Source organism: Lepidochelys kempii, chromosome 6, assembly GCF_965140265.1.
Source record: "Lepidochelys kempii isolate rLepKem1 chromosome 6, rLepKem1.hap2, whole genome shotgun sequence".
Lineage (NCBI taxonomy): Eukaryota > Metazoa > Chordata > Testudines > Cheloniidae > Lepidochelys > Lepidochelys kempii.
The window spans coordinates 61,172,052-61,187,253 of NC_133261.1; the positions used below are offsets into that span (position 1 = coordinate 61,172,052).

The window sequence follows — 15,202 nt, forward strand, 5'->3', positions numbered from 1 at the left end:
ATTTCAGCAGAGGGTAAAAGGTCAGCACGGATCAGACCTAAACAAGTTAGCAACAGTACGCGCCAAAGCCCACAGCAGACAATCTCAAGCAAGCTCTTGGCTTCAGGTCCACAGAAGTCTGCCCTATTCCACAGCACTGCGCTCTGCAGGGGATAAAGATGCTTCTCACCAACATGTCCCTCTTGTGGGTTAGCCCCATACAGGAGCAGGAGCTTGCCATTGGGTCCCACACATAATATTGGTTTGCCAGGTCTCCTGTTTCCCCTAGATTTGCTGCCATGTAACAGTTATGAGGAAGGGTCTCTCTCAGTGACACCAGATTTGGTCTCAGAGTTCCCATTAAAATCACCACCCCATGCCTTGCTGCACTGATCTCTCAAGGTGGGATAGGGGATGGAACCAGAGAATATTGCCGTAAATGACCAAACACTTGCACCCCAAATCTATGGGCATCCCAATCTCTGTCCAGAGGAATGTCCATGTGCGCTTGCCCTGATTAATGAGCTCTATGGATTGAGAAAGACATGGAAAAGATACCGGAAAGCTGGACAGCTAAACTGTCATATAAATTCTCGAACCCACAGAGCCCTAATTCCACACACCCCCGTCCCCAGTCTATATAAGAGGCAGAGATCAGGATAGTCCACATTAAATAGCTACAGTCCCATGGGGAGCATTCTGAGGACTGACAAAATGGCACTAGGTGGGGGTGAGTTAAGCTCTGCAGTTGTCTGGGAGGTGGAAGGGGGTCATCAGGGAAAGCATCAAGTCAGGTGCTCTGGGAGCAGGCTCAGGAGCACATACACATGTATCACCCTGTACACTCCTCCCCCATTGCTCAGCGTACCTGGGGAGAAGGGAGTGTTGAGTTGCTCCGAGCACCAGCCTGACAGCACACATCTCAGCATCTAACAGCAGCCTGACACCAGCCCTAATGTCCGGTGCAGCTCCAGAGAGCGGTCGTTGATGTGTGCAGTAGGAAAAGCGGATTCTCTAGCACATGCTGACAGTCACTGAGATGGGTGCAATGAGGCAACCATAGAGCAGGGAGGGGCATTTAAATCACTTTACTTACAAAAAAACATCCCTAAGTAACCCCTGTCTCCAGCACAGAAGGAAGAGGGTGGAGTTGCAAGAGATCAGGTACATTTCCATTCACATTCTGACAACTTTACTGGCATGACAACAGCCTTAGATGCTGCCAGAACTATTGTGGTACAGTAAAAGTGGCTGGGCTCTCTCATGTGGTGCCAGGTTACCATGTCTCAGAGTAACCGGGCCTCTGACCAGGCCAATATCCCTGCAACACTCCTCAGTGAAGCTGTTTGAAGGGAGAGGACCCTGAGGATGGCCTCACATAGCAGTGGAGTCAGACAGTGGAACCTGAGGCCACAGGAAACCAGCCAGACAAACAGTTTAGTGGGATTTAGCAGGGGTTAGGCATTTCCATGAACAAGGAGCACACAAACACGGCTCACTGGGAAGCTTGGGGAAGTGCTTCATGGGACATTAACTAGCAGGCTGCAGGACGTAAACTGTTCTCCAGCTGGGACCAGGAAGCATCCCCTCTCCCAGAATAAAGAGCTACACAATTGTCTGGCCAGGTGCACTGGGGGAGGGTCACCCTCCTCTGAAGCATCAGGTACTGCAGCATATAGAATTATGTGGGCCATTGGTCTGAGTGGAAAAACTCCCATGTTCCTGTGTCAACAAAGTTAACACTGGTTAACCGTTTGGGTGCCAGCTTCCCAGAGGCCTAGCAAGTCAGTGTGGCACCCATCCTTTCAGCAGCATGTCATCTTCCCCTTGAAGGGTTAACTTACGGCAGTCCTGTTCATCAGAATCATCTTCACAGTCATTGTCTCCATCACAGACCCATGAGCGACGGATGCACTTCCCATTGTCACAGTGGAAATCCAAGGACGAGCAAGTAGGCAGCACTGGACACAGGAGAAAGGAGACAACTCACTATGTGCCTGCAGCAGCGTTCCTATAATGACCGTTTTCTCCCTCTCCCCCGCTAGCAAGGGGCTAGCCCCCTAGCGAAAATGAAGATGAGTTTCGGGTTATCAGTGAGAAAAGACCCTGGGAACCTGTGGCTGAGCAGTGCTGCATCACCACAGAAGCACCGACCTTCCCAATACAGGGGGCCGAGCCACAGTGCCCCCTTCAGCTTCTTCTTCCTTTCCCATCGCCGACACAAGGCGGTTCTCCCCCTCCCAGCCCTCTCCCTGTAGTTTCACGTCCTTCTGGACATTCAAAAGAGAGTTAGCAACATAAAAATATATCTAAATTCTTTCTCTCCCTGCATGCTCCCCCAGTGCGTCCTGTCCTCCCTTGTCGGTTACACAGGTAGAGTCTCTGAAGTGATGCTGTTGGGTTTCTGAGGCACATGCCCAGCCTCCCATACCGTGTGTGTGAGGGGGGCTCTCCCAATGAGGTGTTGTTTCTAGGGCTCATAAGAAGGAGTTTAAGGCAGCAGATGAAGATGCTACCCCCTGCCCCAGGCACAGTATATGGCAGAATCCAGGCATTGTAGGAAGGAGGAGGAGGATGGGAGACACCTTTAGGAATTCAATAGAGTGGCAACAAAGTGGGGCTGCTGGACTCTGGCTTCAAAGGGCCCTGTGAACAAAGGCTGGAATTTGAGGGAAGAGCATAAGCCCAGCTCTGCCCTTCCCTCACAGATGAGAGGAACACTCCAAGCCCTGAGAGGTTCATGCTTTCAAGTGCTGCCAGCTGCTGTGGGAAGGAGGTTACACAGGGCTCTGCTCCTGACAGGTGTGTTCTCCAAAGAACAATGTTACCTTAATGATACAAAGAGGAGCAGAGTAGGGAGAGGCTGGGTCTCTGAAACCCTTTCATCCCAGCCCAGCCTGCTGATAGCATCTCCCAGCTGTCACCAGCCAGGCCAGTCCTGCTCTGCTAGGCTCATAACTCCTCCCTCCCCTGCCAACCACTCTTGGTGGGGGGTGAATACAGCAGCAACACAATAGACAAGGGAAGGGGCAGATCCCCTGTGGGCTAGAGAGAACATATTGGATGGCCACACTTTCCGTTTTCCAGTCCCTTCGACCCTCCGGTCCCTAACAGCTCAGAATTGCTGCCAACATCCTGTGTCACCAGTGCAGATTAGACGGAGGAAGAACCCTAGGGGCTCTTTTACTTAATCAGACCCACCTGGGATTGTAACAGGATTAAACTCAGCATGGGAAAGCACCTCCTGCAGCTTCTCAGAACCCACAGAGCAAGTGCCTGCACCCCAGCTCCTACAGCTTCACTAACCCTCCTAAATGGCCTCTCTGTAGGACCCAATAGTCTCCCTTCTCAGCAGGGATATTAGGGACCTAAGCCCAGAAGCGCGCATGGCTCTCTACTCTGGGTGGAAAATGGCAAAGAACCGAGCGCCTGTCCCAGACAGCTCCAAAGCTGACAGCACAAAGGTGCAAGAGGCGTAGGGCCTGCTCTGCCTCACAGACACATGGTTCCCCCTTCCTAAGGGCAACTTCAGGTCCTTTCGCTGGGTCTTGTCTCTGCTTGGTGCATCCTGGGACAGGGTTCATCTCCTAACACAGGGCACCTCTGCAGCCCACCCAATCCTCAGTGCACAGCCTCTCTGCATCCCAGCCTGTTTGTCACCCTTCTCTAGCTAAGGAAGGCAGCTAGCACTAGGGTATTTAAGAGCTGAGTGTGCTTTTTTGACTACCTCTCGAGACACCCAGTTCCCGTCCCACTTTTACTCTCTTAATGAGCTAACTCACTACAACACAGTTTCACCCTTAAACACCATCTGTTGCAATGCTAGCCCCTCCAGCTGACAACGCCATTCCATGGAGGAAACGGAAAAGAACAGTTCCCCCTCCCATCATAGCAAAAGCCACATGGGATAGCAGACTAGGCTCAGGGCTGGAAGCCAAGAGGACCTGAACTCTAATCCCACCACAGCCACTGACTGGTCTTAGAGATACTTTGTAACTAAACAAAGGCTATAGGTACAATACAACTTTACAGAAGTTTAGGGGACTCAAAAACAAGACATCTGTTGAAAAGAACTTTCACAATGGATATTTCATTCACTCCTATTTAGAGAGATGCATAGGGATATAAGTAGGTGCAACGGGTTGAAATTAAGAGGGAACAAGCAGGCCAAATATGAAGGAAAACTTCCTGACAATAAGGTATCTCAGGGTGTAGGATATTCTCCCCAGGGAAGGAGCAGAAGCCCCACCACACAGAGCATTTAAAACAAACCCCTATAGAATCCTGCACTGGCCCCAGAGAGACAGAGTCGAGGATCCAAAAGGCCTTTTCCATTTTTACTGCCTAGGATTCTACAAAGACCTGTGTTCAGATCACACCTAGCCTTTTCAGATACATCTCCACAGCCCAGAGCAGCAAGTCTCAGAGCCTGGTCAACAGACTCGGGCTCACAGGGCTCATGCTATGGCATTAAAAATCATTGTATAAACATTGTGGCTCAGGCCGGAGCTCGGGCACTGATGTCCACCACCCTCCAAGGCTTCAAAGCCCTTGTGTCTACACTGCTATTTTTAGCGCTGTAGCACAATTCTGAGTCTACTGACCCAGGCTCTGAGTCTTGCTGCCACAGGTTGCCACTCCCTCTGTAGACGTAACCTCCCATCTGTCTGAGGCCTGGATGGAGAGGAAGGCACACACATACACATCTCTACATTCACCAACCAGAGACTCAACAGCGGAGCACGTTTTCTAGCTGCTGGTTTGTTTCCTTTGACCATGCTTCAAGGTGGGTGCACACATCCAACAACCTCCTCCTAGAGAATCCCAGTGCTGACTGAACATGGAGACTGGAATTCCCCTCCTGCCCTGTGGCGGGAAGAGGGGGTTACACTCTCCTCCCCCAACTTTACTCCCAGAAAAAACAACCAGGAAGTGCAGCTTCTTGGATCTTGAGAGACAAGCCAAGCCCATAGCTCTGCCTCTCTCCCCTCAATGCAGCCTCTGTAGACTGCACACAGACCAGACCCTTCCTGGCCTCAGCAGCAGTTTCAAGGATAAAACCATCCCCCCCATAGCACATACATTACTGTCTGCTCTCCCCAGCCCCAGCATGACTAATCACCAAAGGGCTGCGCAGGAGCTGCCTGGAAGGGAATTTGCATACTGACTCTCCAGGGAAGAATTTTTCAGGCTCCCAGAGGTTTAGGCCTTTAGCACTGGTTCAGAGCGGATACCAACATCCCACTGAACTCCTGCTTCTCTTCATGAGGTAACTGCGCAAAATGAAATTCCACCCCTACAGGGAGCAGTTCAGCCAATTTCATACTCTCCTTAAATATGAAAAATAAGCTTGAGGAGCTAGAAAAAAGAGAAAATGACACACAGAAACTGCTACATGCAAAGAAGGGCCCCATTTCCACCCCAGCAGACAGCAAGTGTGTCTGCCAGCCCAGACAACACCAGGACACAGATAGAGTCGCCTCTTCCACAAGAGCCTCCTGTAAAGAAACCCAAGGCTGATGAATGAAGGCTGAAGTTTCACAGAACATAGGAATTTCCAGCTCAGACCAGACCACTAGTGTCCATCTAATCCAGTGCCCTGGGCTGGGAGCGGGGGAAAAAAAAAAAAGTTAGCTAACCCACATAAACTAACTTGGATTTACAACAGCAGCAAAAACATAGCAACTCAACTTTTCACTCAAGTTAGCAGCTTGAGTTCAAGCCTAAAAACTGAGTTACCATATCTCCACTGCTATTTTAACCTGAATTAGCCAACACTCAAGCTAGCTACCTACCCCAGTTAAGAACACCTTTTTTATTTTCCAGTGTGGACCTATTCTGACAGTGGCCAGTAGCAGATGCTTCAGAGGAAAATGTAGGAAACCCCCATGTGTGCCATTATGCAACAGCATCCCCAGAGGGTAAACTTATTCCTAAACTCACTCCCTTCTACCTCTCATCAGCTAATTTTATGCATCAATTTTATGTACTGTATTTGTAATCCTTTCTAATGTTACTGTGGATGTTCTCATTAACGATATATGCCTAATCCTTTTTTGAATCCTCCTGAGCTCTTAGCCTCAGTTGGCACCTTGTGGTGATGCGTTCCACAGGCTAATTCTGCCTACTGCCAGTGACCAACACAAAAAGGCCTTTGAACTCCTGACCACTTCCCTGTACTTATGCCTACTGCACAATCACACTAAAAGTCATCCAAGATTTCAGCAGAGCTAGGTCTACCATAGGCCTGTTGTATCCACTACTTCCCCCTGGTTTTTATGGTCCGGGGGGGAAAGTCATGAAAGACGAACAGGCTGAATCATGTGCCACAGTCCTTGGAATGCTCCAGCCCTGCTGAGTGCTGCATCAGAAATCACCTGGCACCCAGGAAAGCAAGTGCCTCACAGTCCTTACCAGATGGGCTGTTCGCTTGACACTAAGAACAAGAGAGGTTGCTTTTTATATTCTTCACAGAATCTACATTAACGTTTCATAACACTATCTCCAGGCTGGGTTTGAACCTCACAAACAACTCAACATGCTGCTCTCCAGCTGATATCCTCCTCGTATCGAGGAACAGCTGACGATGGCTATCTGCGGGGGGGGGAAGTCATTGCTGAGACATTAGATGGACCAATCTGTGCTCTACAGGTTTTTCCACATATTTGACAGGTGGTTGCTTGGAGAGAGCATAACTGCTGGCTGGGATGCTGTACCCTTTCCTTCCTCCTCTGCCATTTCTCAGCCTCTCGAGCAAGGCAATTCTCTCAAAATGGGCTGAGGCTTGATGTATGATGCAACGCCGGCCAGCTTGTCCCAGTTCGTGGGGTCAACGCCTCCCTTCTGAAGATATACTTTCAGGATGTCCTTGTAGCATTTCTTTCCCCCGCAAGTCCTCTTACCATGACTAAGCTGAGAAAAGAGGACTTGCTTCTGAAGAAGAGTATCAGCCATCTGCACATAATGGCCAGCCCAACAAAACTGATGGTTCATAATCTTAGCATCAACACTGGTGATGTTAGCTGCAGAGAGAACTCTGGCATTGGTGCGATGATCTTTCCATCTGATATGGAGAAGCTTCCTAAGGCAGAACTGGTGGCACCACTAAAGACGGCTTCGGTATGTCACCCATGTCTCGCACCAAAAAAGAATAGTGGGGATGACTACTGCATTGCAGACCAGGATCTTAGTTTCCATCTGCAGCTCTCTGTCAATAAAGTCACAACGCAGCAACGTTCCGAAGGATGCGCTGGCACAATGGATCCTATGTTCGATCTCCACATCAAGATTGTCTGTCTGGGAGAGGTGGCTACCAAAGTAAGGGAAATGCTCAATGTTTTCCAGGAGTTCACCACCGATAGCAATTTGTGGGATAAGGAAGGCAACTTGCACTGGGGCAGGCTGGTGGAGCACCTTAGTCTTCCCAAAGATGAGGGAAAGTCCCAGGCTATGAAAGGCCTGAGAAAAGATCTAGGGTGGATTGCAAGTCAGCCTTGGTGTGCGGAAGGATAGCACAGTCTTCAGCATACTGAAGGTTGGTAATAACAGTCCTGCTGACCTTAGTTTTAGAATAAGGACGCCACAGGTTGAAGAGCTGGCCATCCATTCGATACTCAATCCTAACTCCAGAAGAAAGGTTGTCATGAATAAGAATCAAGATCACGGCAGGGTAGATGGAAAAAAGGGTTGAGGCAATAACACAGCCCTGCTTAACACCAGTACAGATGGTAAACAGGTCCATCTACAACCCATTATAGAGGACAGTGGCAGTCATCTCATCATGAAGTAGCCCGAGAACACGAATGAACTTAAATGGACAACCGAATCTAGATAGCAGCTTCCATAATGCTTCATGATTGATGGAATCAACAGCCTTAGTTAAGTTAATAAATGCCATAAACAATGGCTGGTGTTGTTCTCTACACTTCTCTTGGATCTGTCGTGCAACAAAAATCATGTCAGTGGTGCCCTGAGATGGTATGAAACCACATTGGGATTCCGGAAGGATATCTTCGGCAAGAGGGAGGAGATGGTTCAAAAGGATGTGAGCAAAGATCTTCCCTGCAATGAAGAGGAGGGCAATGCCTTGGTAATTCCCACACATTGCCTTGTCCCCTTTCTGAAAAACGGGTATTCGCATTCTTTAGGTCAGATGGAATTTCCTCATTAACCCAAATTCTAACAAGAAGTTGATGAAGTTTGTGCACGAGTGCTATTCCACCAGTTTTGAAGACCTCCATGGGGATGCCATCTGGGCCTGGTGCCTTGTTGTTTCTAGTCTGAGTGATGGCTCGCCAAACTTCCTCAGAAGATGGGGGTCAGCAAGAGGTTCTATTACTGGTTGCTGGGGAATGGACTCTATGCTGGCAGCTGAGACTTTAGATCCATGGTTTAATAGAGTCTCAAAGTGCTCCTTCCAATGTTGCTTGAGAGCTACCTTGTCCTTAAGAAGGATGGAGCTGTCCTGAGATTGCAGAGGGGTTGTGTTGCTTGAGCTTGGCCCCATAGATGGCTTTCGTTGCTTGAAAAAAAGCTTGCTCATATCATGTTGATCAGTGAAGTTTTGGATCTTCATGGGCTTTGCTTGCCACCACTGATTCTTGATGTCACCCAGCCTCCTTTGAACTACAGCTTTAAGCTGATAACTCTCTTGTTTTTGCTGGTTCGAGGATTTATATTGCCAAGTGCAAAATGCGCTTCTCATCTGCTGAGTCAGTGCTAGAATTTCCTTGCTGTTCTCATCAAACCAATCCTGATGGCAGTGAGTGGAGTATCCAATCAATTCAGCACATGCTTTGTGAATAAATGGTCTTGAACTCCTCCCAATGTGTTTGGATATGGTAGGTCAGAGAGCCTCTGAATGAGGCGTTGATGAAGGGTCTCACGGCTAGCGTGATTTTTGAAGTGCCCTGATGTTAAATCTCTTCCACGTTCCTTTTGGTTGTTTATGGTGTTGTGGTGTAAGCCACGTGTTCATGATTGTTCTGACCAAACAGTGATCTGTCCAGCAGTCATCCATACCTTTCATGACTTGTTTAATATGGATTTCAGTACAATCACGGGCTCTAACGATGATATAGTCAAGAAGATGCTAGTGTCCAGAATGTGGGTGTTTCCAAATGGTCTTATATTTGTCCCTCTGTCTAAAGATGGTGTTTGTGATAAGCAATCATGCTCCACACATTTGCTAAGGAGGAGAATGCCATTAGAGTTGACTTTCCCCACCCCTTCTTTCCCAGTGGTGCCTCCCCAGAGTTTGGGGTGCCAGCTGAGAGCACATCACACAGATCTGCTCCACACACAGAGGCCAGGAACACTGCGCCTGTGTTAATTGCTGACGCTTACCAGCTAAAGGAAATCAGCAGAGTGTGCAGCAGGCCCAAGATAGAGGGCGGAGACTCTTAATCCAGCCTTGAGCAGAAATCAGGATGCTCAGCAGGGGCCACTGCATTTTGCTATTTCTCCAGAAACCAAAATAGAAAATACTCCCTCTAGTGGTATCATTGAATTCGATGTTCAAATGTACTGTCAGAAAATCTGGACTCCCACACAAGCTGTGCAAAAGTGAGAAAGAAATAGAAAGGGACCATCTGCGACCAGCACCAAATACTTTGCAATCCTTAAGTGGCAAGGGCCAATGCCGGGGAACACCATATCTTCTGTGATGTAGTTTGTCTGATCATTTCGGAGATATGAATTAAGCCTACTGCAAAGTCAAAATACCCAAAGTAGGGCAGATGTGGGGCTGGTGTCACTTCAGGAGTAGAGTTAATGTAGGTTGTGGACTTTACTTTGAATTTTCAGACTTTCAAAGATTGGGGATTCTTTTAAGTTTAACCTGAACTCTTAAATTCCTGACTTTTGAGCAATGGTTATGTGGTTTGTGGACTGTTTGTTTGTTTTTTTTTTATTCACACTAACTACAGCAAAAGGCTCCTGTAAGAATTTTTACCCTTAGCATCACCTCACAGTTTTGGTCTGGGACAGATTAGTTTAGTAATCTCACACACAGCCCAGTTCTCATAGGTGAAAAGAGACAGAGCCCAGGAAAATGTCTCAAACAAAATGAGTTACACACTCACGTGGCTCAAGAGAAGCTGTCTACACTTCCTACTGGGTTCAGAGCAGTGGACTTTTATCCCATTTTCAATAACCTAGGACAAAAAGAATAACCAGTCCCCCACTCTCCTTAAGTCCAGAAAGTGTGACACAACAAGATGCTGGACCAAGCAAGCAAGTCTCTGTCCCAAAGAGCAGACAGTTCAAAGGCAGAAGGGGACCAATACATGCACAGGTGGAGTATGTTCATCAGAGCAGGAAGACTCCATGGAAAAGAGGACAGCTGGGATAAAACAAGGGAAATCTTTTGGGGAGCAGCCAGTTTGTCAAGGCTGAGGCTGAATTTACTCAGTTCTCCTCCCACCCTGGCCTCAAAGCGGGACCCACATGTACAAAAAAGACAGAAATATTCCCAGTGACTGGGAAAGGGCCAGGCTGCACTCGCAAGTGAATGCAGACATGAAGACCAGTCTTCTGCTTACACTCTGCTTTGGTTAGCAACAATCCCAGGCAGCCTCTGCTGGCAGAAGGTGTGTAGGCAGCTGAGCTGCTCTGGCACACATAGCAGCAAGTGGATCCAAAACAGATGCTGTCATGGAGCCAAAGAGCCGACACCCGAAAGAAACTCTATGAAGCTGGCATGACAGCTGCAAGGGTGCTTATTACTATGATTACTACAGCACTTTGGCTTCTAAACATGATCCAAAGCAGGAAGCAAATATGACATGGACTAATTGGCTCCTGTAATAGCAGGGGTTCAGCTTTGGGAGGGAAGCAATCCCTGCCATAGAGAGATAAGCAGAGAACCCATATGCTGGCAGAGGGTAAGTTCTCCTTGCCCAGGCCATTACTGATAATCCTCAGGGCCATGGGAAGTCCCTGTTCAAAGTCAGATACACCAGTTACTCTGATGCAATAAAACTGAGCAAGTCCTTAGGGAAGCGGTTTCCCTTCAGCGCTCTCTGATCAGTGATGTAACACTGCCAGTGTAGACCTACCCAAAGAGAGAGAGAAAGCGTGTGTGTGTGTGTGTGGAGTTTCTCCCCTATATTTCCAATTTAAGGTGAAGAAATGCTCCAGTGAGTAAAGGCGTTGGAGTAGCCTTTTTTCCATTTCCAGCTATGAAGCAAGTTTGCATGGTTTCTGGGTCAGTCACTCTTCCTTTGTTCCCCAGTTGTTACCCTTCCTCTTTGCTCAGTGGCGGGATCACATTGTCATGCACGTTTGGGCTGCAGAACTTTTAGATGAGGAAAGCCACGTTCATGGGACTATGTGATGAGCTTGCCCCTGCCCTGCAGTGCAAGGACACCAGAAAGAGAGCTGCCCTGTCGTTGGAGAAGTGCATGGCGATTGCACTGTGGAAACTAGCTACTCCAGACTGCTACCGATGAGTCAATAACCAGTTTGGAGTGGGAAAGTCAACCATTGCACTCGTGTTGACAGAAGTGTGCAGGGCCATTAATTGCATCCTGTTCCAAAAGACTGTGACTCTGGGCAACATGTGAGACATTGTGGATGGCTTTGCACAAATGGGCTTCCCTAACTGTGGAGGGGTGATAGATGGAATGCACATTCCAATTCTGGCACCAGACCATCTAGCCACTGAGTACATTAATCTGAAGGGGTATTTCTCTATGGTTCTCCAGGTGCTTGTGGATCACTGTGGGTGTTTTACAGACATTAACGCAGGCTAGTCTGGAAAGGTGCATGACACACGCATCTTTTGGAACATTAGCCAGTTCAGGAAGCTGCAAGTAGGGACTTTCTTCCCCGACCAGAAGATCACCGTAGGGGAAACTACGGGAAAATGGGAGAATGGGAAAATGCCCATTCTGATCCTGGGAGACCCTGCCTCCCACTTAATGCAGTGGCTTATGAAGCCATACACGGGGAACCTTGACAGCAGTAAGGAGCAGTTCAACAACAGGCTGAGCAAGTGCAAAATAACTGTTGAGTGCGCTTTTGGCTGTTTAAAGGCCTGCTGGCACTGCCTATATGGGAGGCTGGACCTGGCCGATGACAATATTCCTATGCTTATAGCCGCGTGCTGTGCACTCCATAATATTTGTGAAGGGAAGGGTGAAAGTTTCACTCAGGGCTGGACCGCTGAGGCTCAGCGCCTGGAGGCTGAATTTGAACAGCCAGAGACCAGGGATATTAGAGGGGCGCAGCGTGGGGCCATAAGGATCAGGGATGCCTTGAGGCAGCAATTTAAAGCTGAAATCCACTAATATTTGTTGCTATGCTCGGGAGTGCAGTGCTTGTAGTGCTAGGAGGTGATTGTGATTGGTGCAGACGATGCACTGTGAAGATTTAAGAAAATTGCCTGTTGCTTTGCAGGGCTCTGTTTGCTTTCAATTAATGGAATAAAGAGTGCTTTCAAACCAAAATAATTCTTATATAAAAAAAAAAAAAAAACAGGAGGAGGAGACACACAAAAAAAAAACACATCAGCACTGTCGGGGATGGAGGAAGGGAGGGTCCCAGGAGGAGGTAGGGTCCTGGGACAGTTAAAGATTTGTGTATGTTCAGGTATCATATGCAACCTTCTCCTTTGGAGTACAGTGCAGAGGATACTGTTCTTCAGCAGGGCTAAACTGCAGAGGGACGGGTGTTGAGTGCAGCGGGTACTGGGAGTCAACTGTGACGGGGCAGGAATGGAATGCAGTATGTACAGACTGGAGCCAGGAGGTTGACAGTGCGTTGGCAGTGTCTGGGGGGCGCACGGGAAAGAGTTTTGCGACAGCGGCTGCAGGGGAGGGCGGGCGCGGTTTGCAGTGCTAATAGTGCCTGGAGCACGTCCACTTGGCGCTCCATAACGCTTAAGAGCCGCTCTGCGGCTTTGTTCTGGCGCGCCGCATTCTCCTTTCGGTCCCTCTTCTCGCTGTCCCGCCACTCCTTCAATTCTTGTTTTTCGGCCGCAGAGTGCATCATGACATCACGCAGAACGTCCTCTTTAGTTCTTCATGGTCGCTTTCTAATTCTGTGCAGCCGTTCAGCCAATGATAACAAAGAGGGAGGTTGGGCTCCCAAGGTCATATCTGTGAAGCCAAAATGCAACACACAGACCACTGATTCAGTGATTTAAAGCACAGCCACTATTCACATACCTGTCACTAACTGGCTGACCCCAGGCAAGCACACATGAGCCACAAGACCCCCAAAATGGTAAGTAGCCACAGGGGGAGGGTAAATCAGTGTTCCCAGTCCCTGCTGTACATTGGGCACGTGGCTTTTGGGGAGAGCCACCAGTGTAGGGGGAGCCTTATAATCACTACTGTCCCCACATTTTCCACAGGCTGTGTTCATTATCTCGCTGCTGAGGGTGAGCACGGAATCAAGGGAGGGTCTTCTCCATGACTGCAGCTTCCGCCCTGGCCCTTATGCAGCTCGCCTGTGTGCAGCAACGGTTCCCACCCCCCCCAGTGACGGCAGAGTGGCGCAGGAAAGTTACCCTTAATGGGGCATGAAACAAAGCAGCTCTGCTACAGAACCTGCAGCAGTGGATTGCCCAGTATCTCCATGAGAGTTTCCTGGAAATCTCGGAGGCAGATTGCTGCGAAGTGAGGGAGTTAATCAACACCCTGTTCCAATGCTCAGACTAGGCATGTGGTGGTATGAGCATCATAGAGACACAAGCCTGCTTCCTGCAACCCCCTTGTCCCCAATAACTCGCTTCAGCGATTCCCAAAATCAAAGCCACTTACCAGGGGCCTCCTCTCCTGTTTGCGCTTCACCAAGCTCTGACCGCTGTGACTGGCTAGCCTCCTCTGCAGTAGGGAAGAGCTCCTGGCTGCATGTATCTCTGACCTCTGAGTCATTCTCTGAGTGCCCCTCCCCCTCCACATCCTCATCCGAGATCTCCTCCTCCTTGCTCGATCCACTCTCGACTGGCACGCAAGCCACCAAAATAGCCACAGTGGCCTTTACAGTGGAGGTGGGGTCTCCCCCACGTATCATGTCCAGCTCTTTGTAGAATCAGCAGCTTGTGGGCGCAGCACTGGAGCGGTGGTTTGCCTCCCAGACCTTGTGGTAGGCGTTCTGCAGCTCCTTCACTTTGACCCTGCACTTCAGTGTGTCCAAGTCACGGCCTCTTTCAGTCATGCATTGTGAAATCTGTCCATAGGTATCATAATTCCTATGGCTGGAGCACAGCTGGGACTGGACAGCCTCCTCTCCCCAAATGCTGATGAGGTCCAGCAGCTCGGCATTGCTCCAAGTGGGGGATCGCCTGGTGTGTGGAGCAGGCATGGCCACCTGGAAAGATGTGCTGAGACCACTGCACGCATCACCAAGCAAACAGGAAGGGGGCTTTCAAAATTACCAAGGAATTTAAGGGGTGGGGCTCACGGTTGGTCACCTGAGGCAGGGCAGTAGGAGTTCAAACCAATGACCAAAGAGGCGAGAACAGGCATTGTGGGACACCTCCAGGTGGCCAACTGCAGTGCTGTAATCAACCAGGGTGTCTACATTGGCACCACGACACTGTAGCCCCAGCACTAAAAAAAAAAACACCCTGACGAAAGGCATAGAGCTTTTACAGTGCTGCAACTGTGCCGTTTCTGTGCACTAAATGGCTTGGCAGTTACACCTCAGGCGTTACATCGCAGAAAGCTGCTTTACTGCACAGAAACTTGCCAGTGTAGACAAGGCCCTAGATTTGGGGTGGGAGTGAGATTTCCCGCCTCGGGGGGAAGATTTGACAGGTGGTTGGTAGCCACCATAGTTAGACGGAGCTTAAAACTTAAGACAAGGCCCACTCTTAAAGGAGGACGTGTTCTCCTCTGTGCATCCCCTTCCTGCACCCGCTTTGGGCTGGCGCATCTCCTTTCATTGCTGCATGTCTTGCGCTCTTGTTCACCTTCCATTTCAAGCCCTCCCCACATGATCTTTAACAACAATTAGCACCTTATCACTTCAAAGTTACAAATGGAACTAATGTAAAATTATTTAATTGCAATTAACTAGCTCAATTACTCCAGCATACACCTCGCTTTATGGTCAGAGATCCCACCTCAAGAGCGGAGACCTTTGGGTCTGGGTCACTGTTTGCCTTTGGGGTTATGAGTTCTAGAGTCCCCACAGTCCCCTCCCTCTCGGGAGTTGGGCATGGCACTCTCAGGAGCTCATCAACATTACTTCACTGATTGGCCAGAGGAGGAGC

The 15,202-nt window shown here is 49.1% G+C and overlaps 1 protein-coding gene across 5 annotated transcripts in view; it reads right to left on the reverse strand.

Annotated features, from left to right (window-relative positions):
• The window catches only part of LRP4 (LDL receptor related protein 4), a 104,765-nt gene that overhangs the window by 37,712 nt on the left and 51,851 nt on the right, over window positions 1-15,202 (reverse strand). For 3 of the 5 annotated variants that reach the window (XM_073348231.1, XM_073348230.1, XM_073348229.1), the window contains exon 3: window positions 1,824-1,940. In XM_073348231.1, the coding sequence (XP_073204332.1) occupies window positions 1,824-1,940 (117 nt within the window). Of the gene's footprint in view, window positions 1-1,823; window positions 1,941-15,202 lie in introns of those variants that run through there. The other 2 variants (XM_073348233.1, XM_073348232.1) reach the window with 1 other exon arrangement.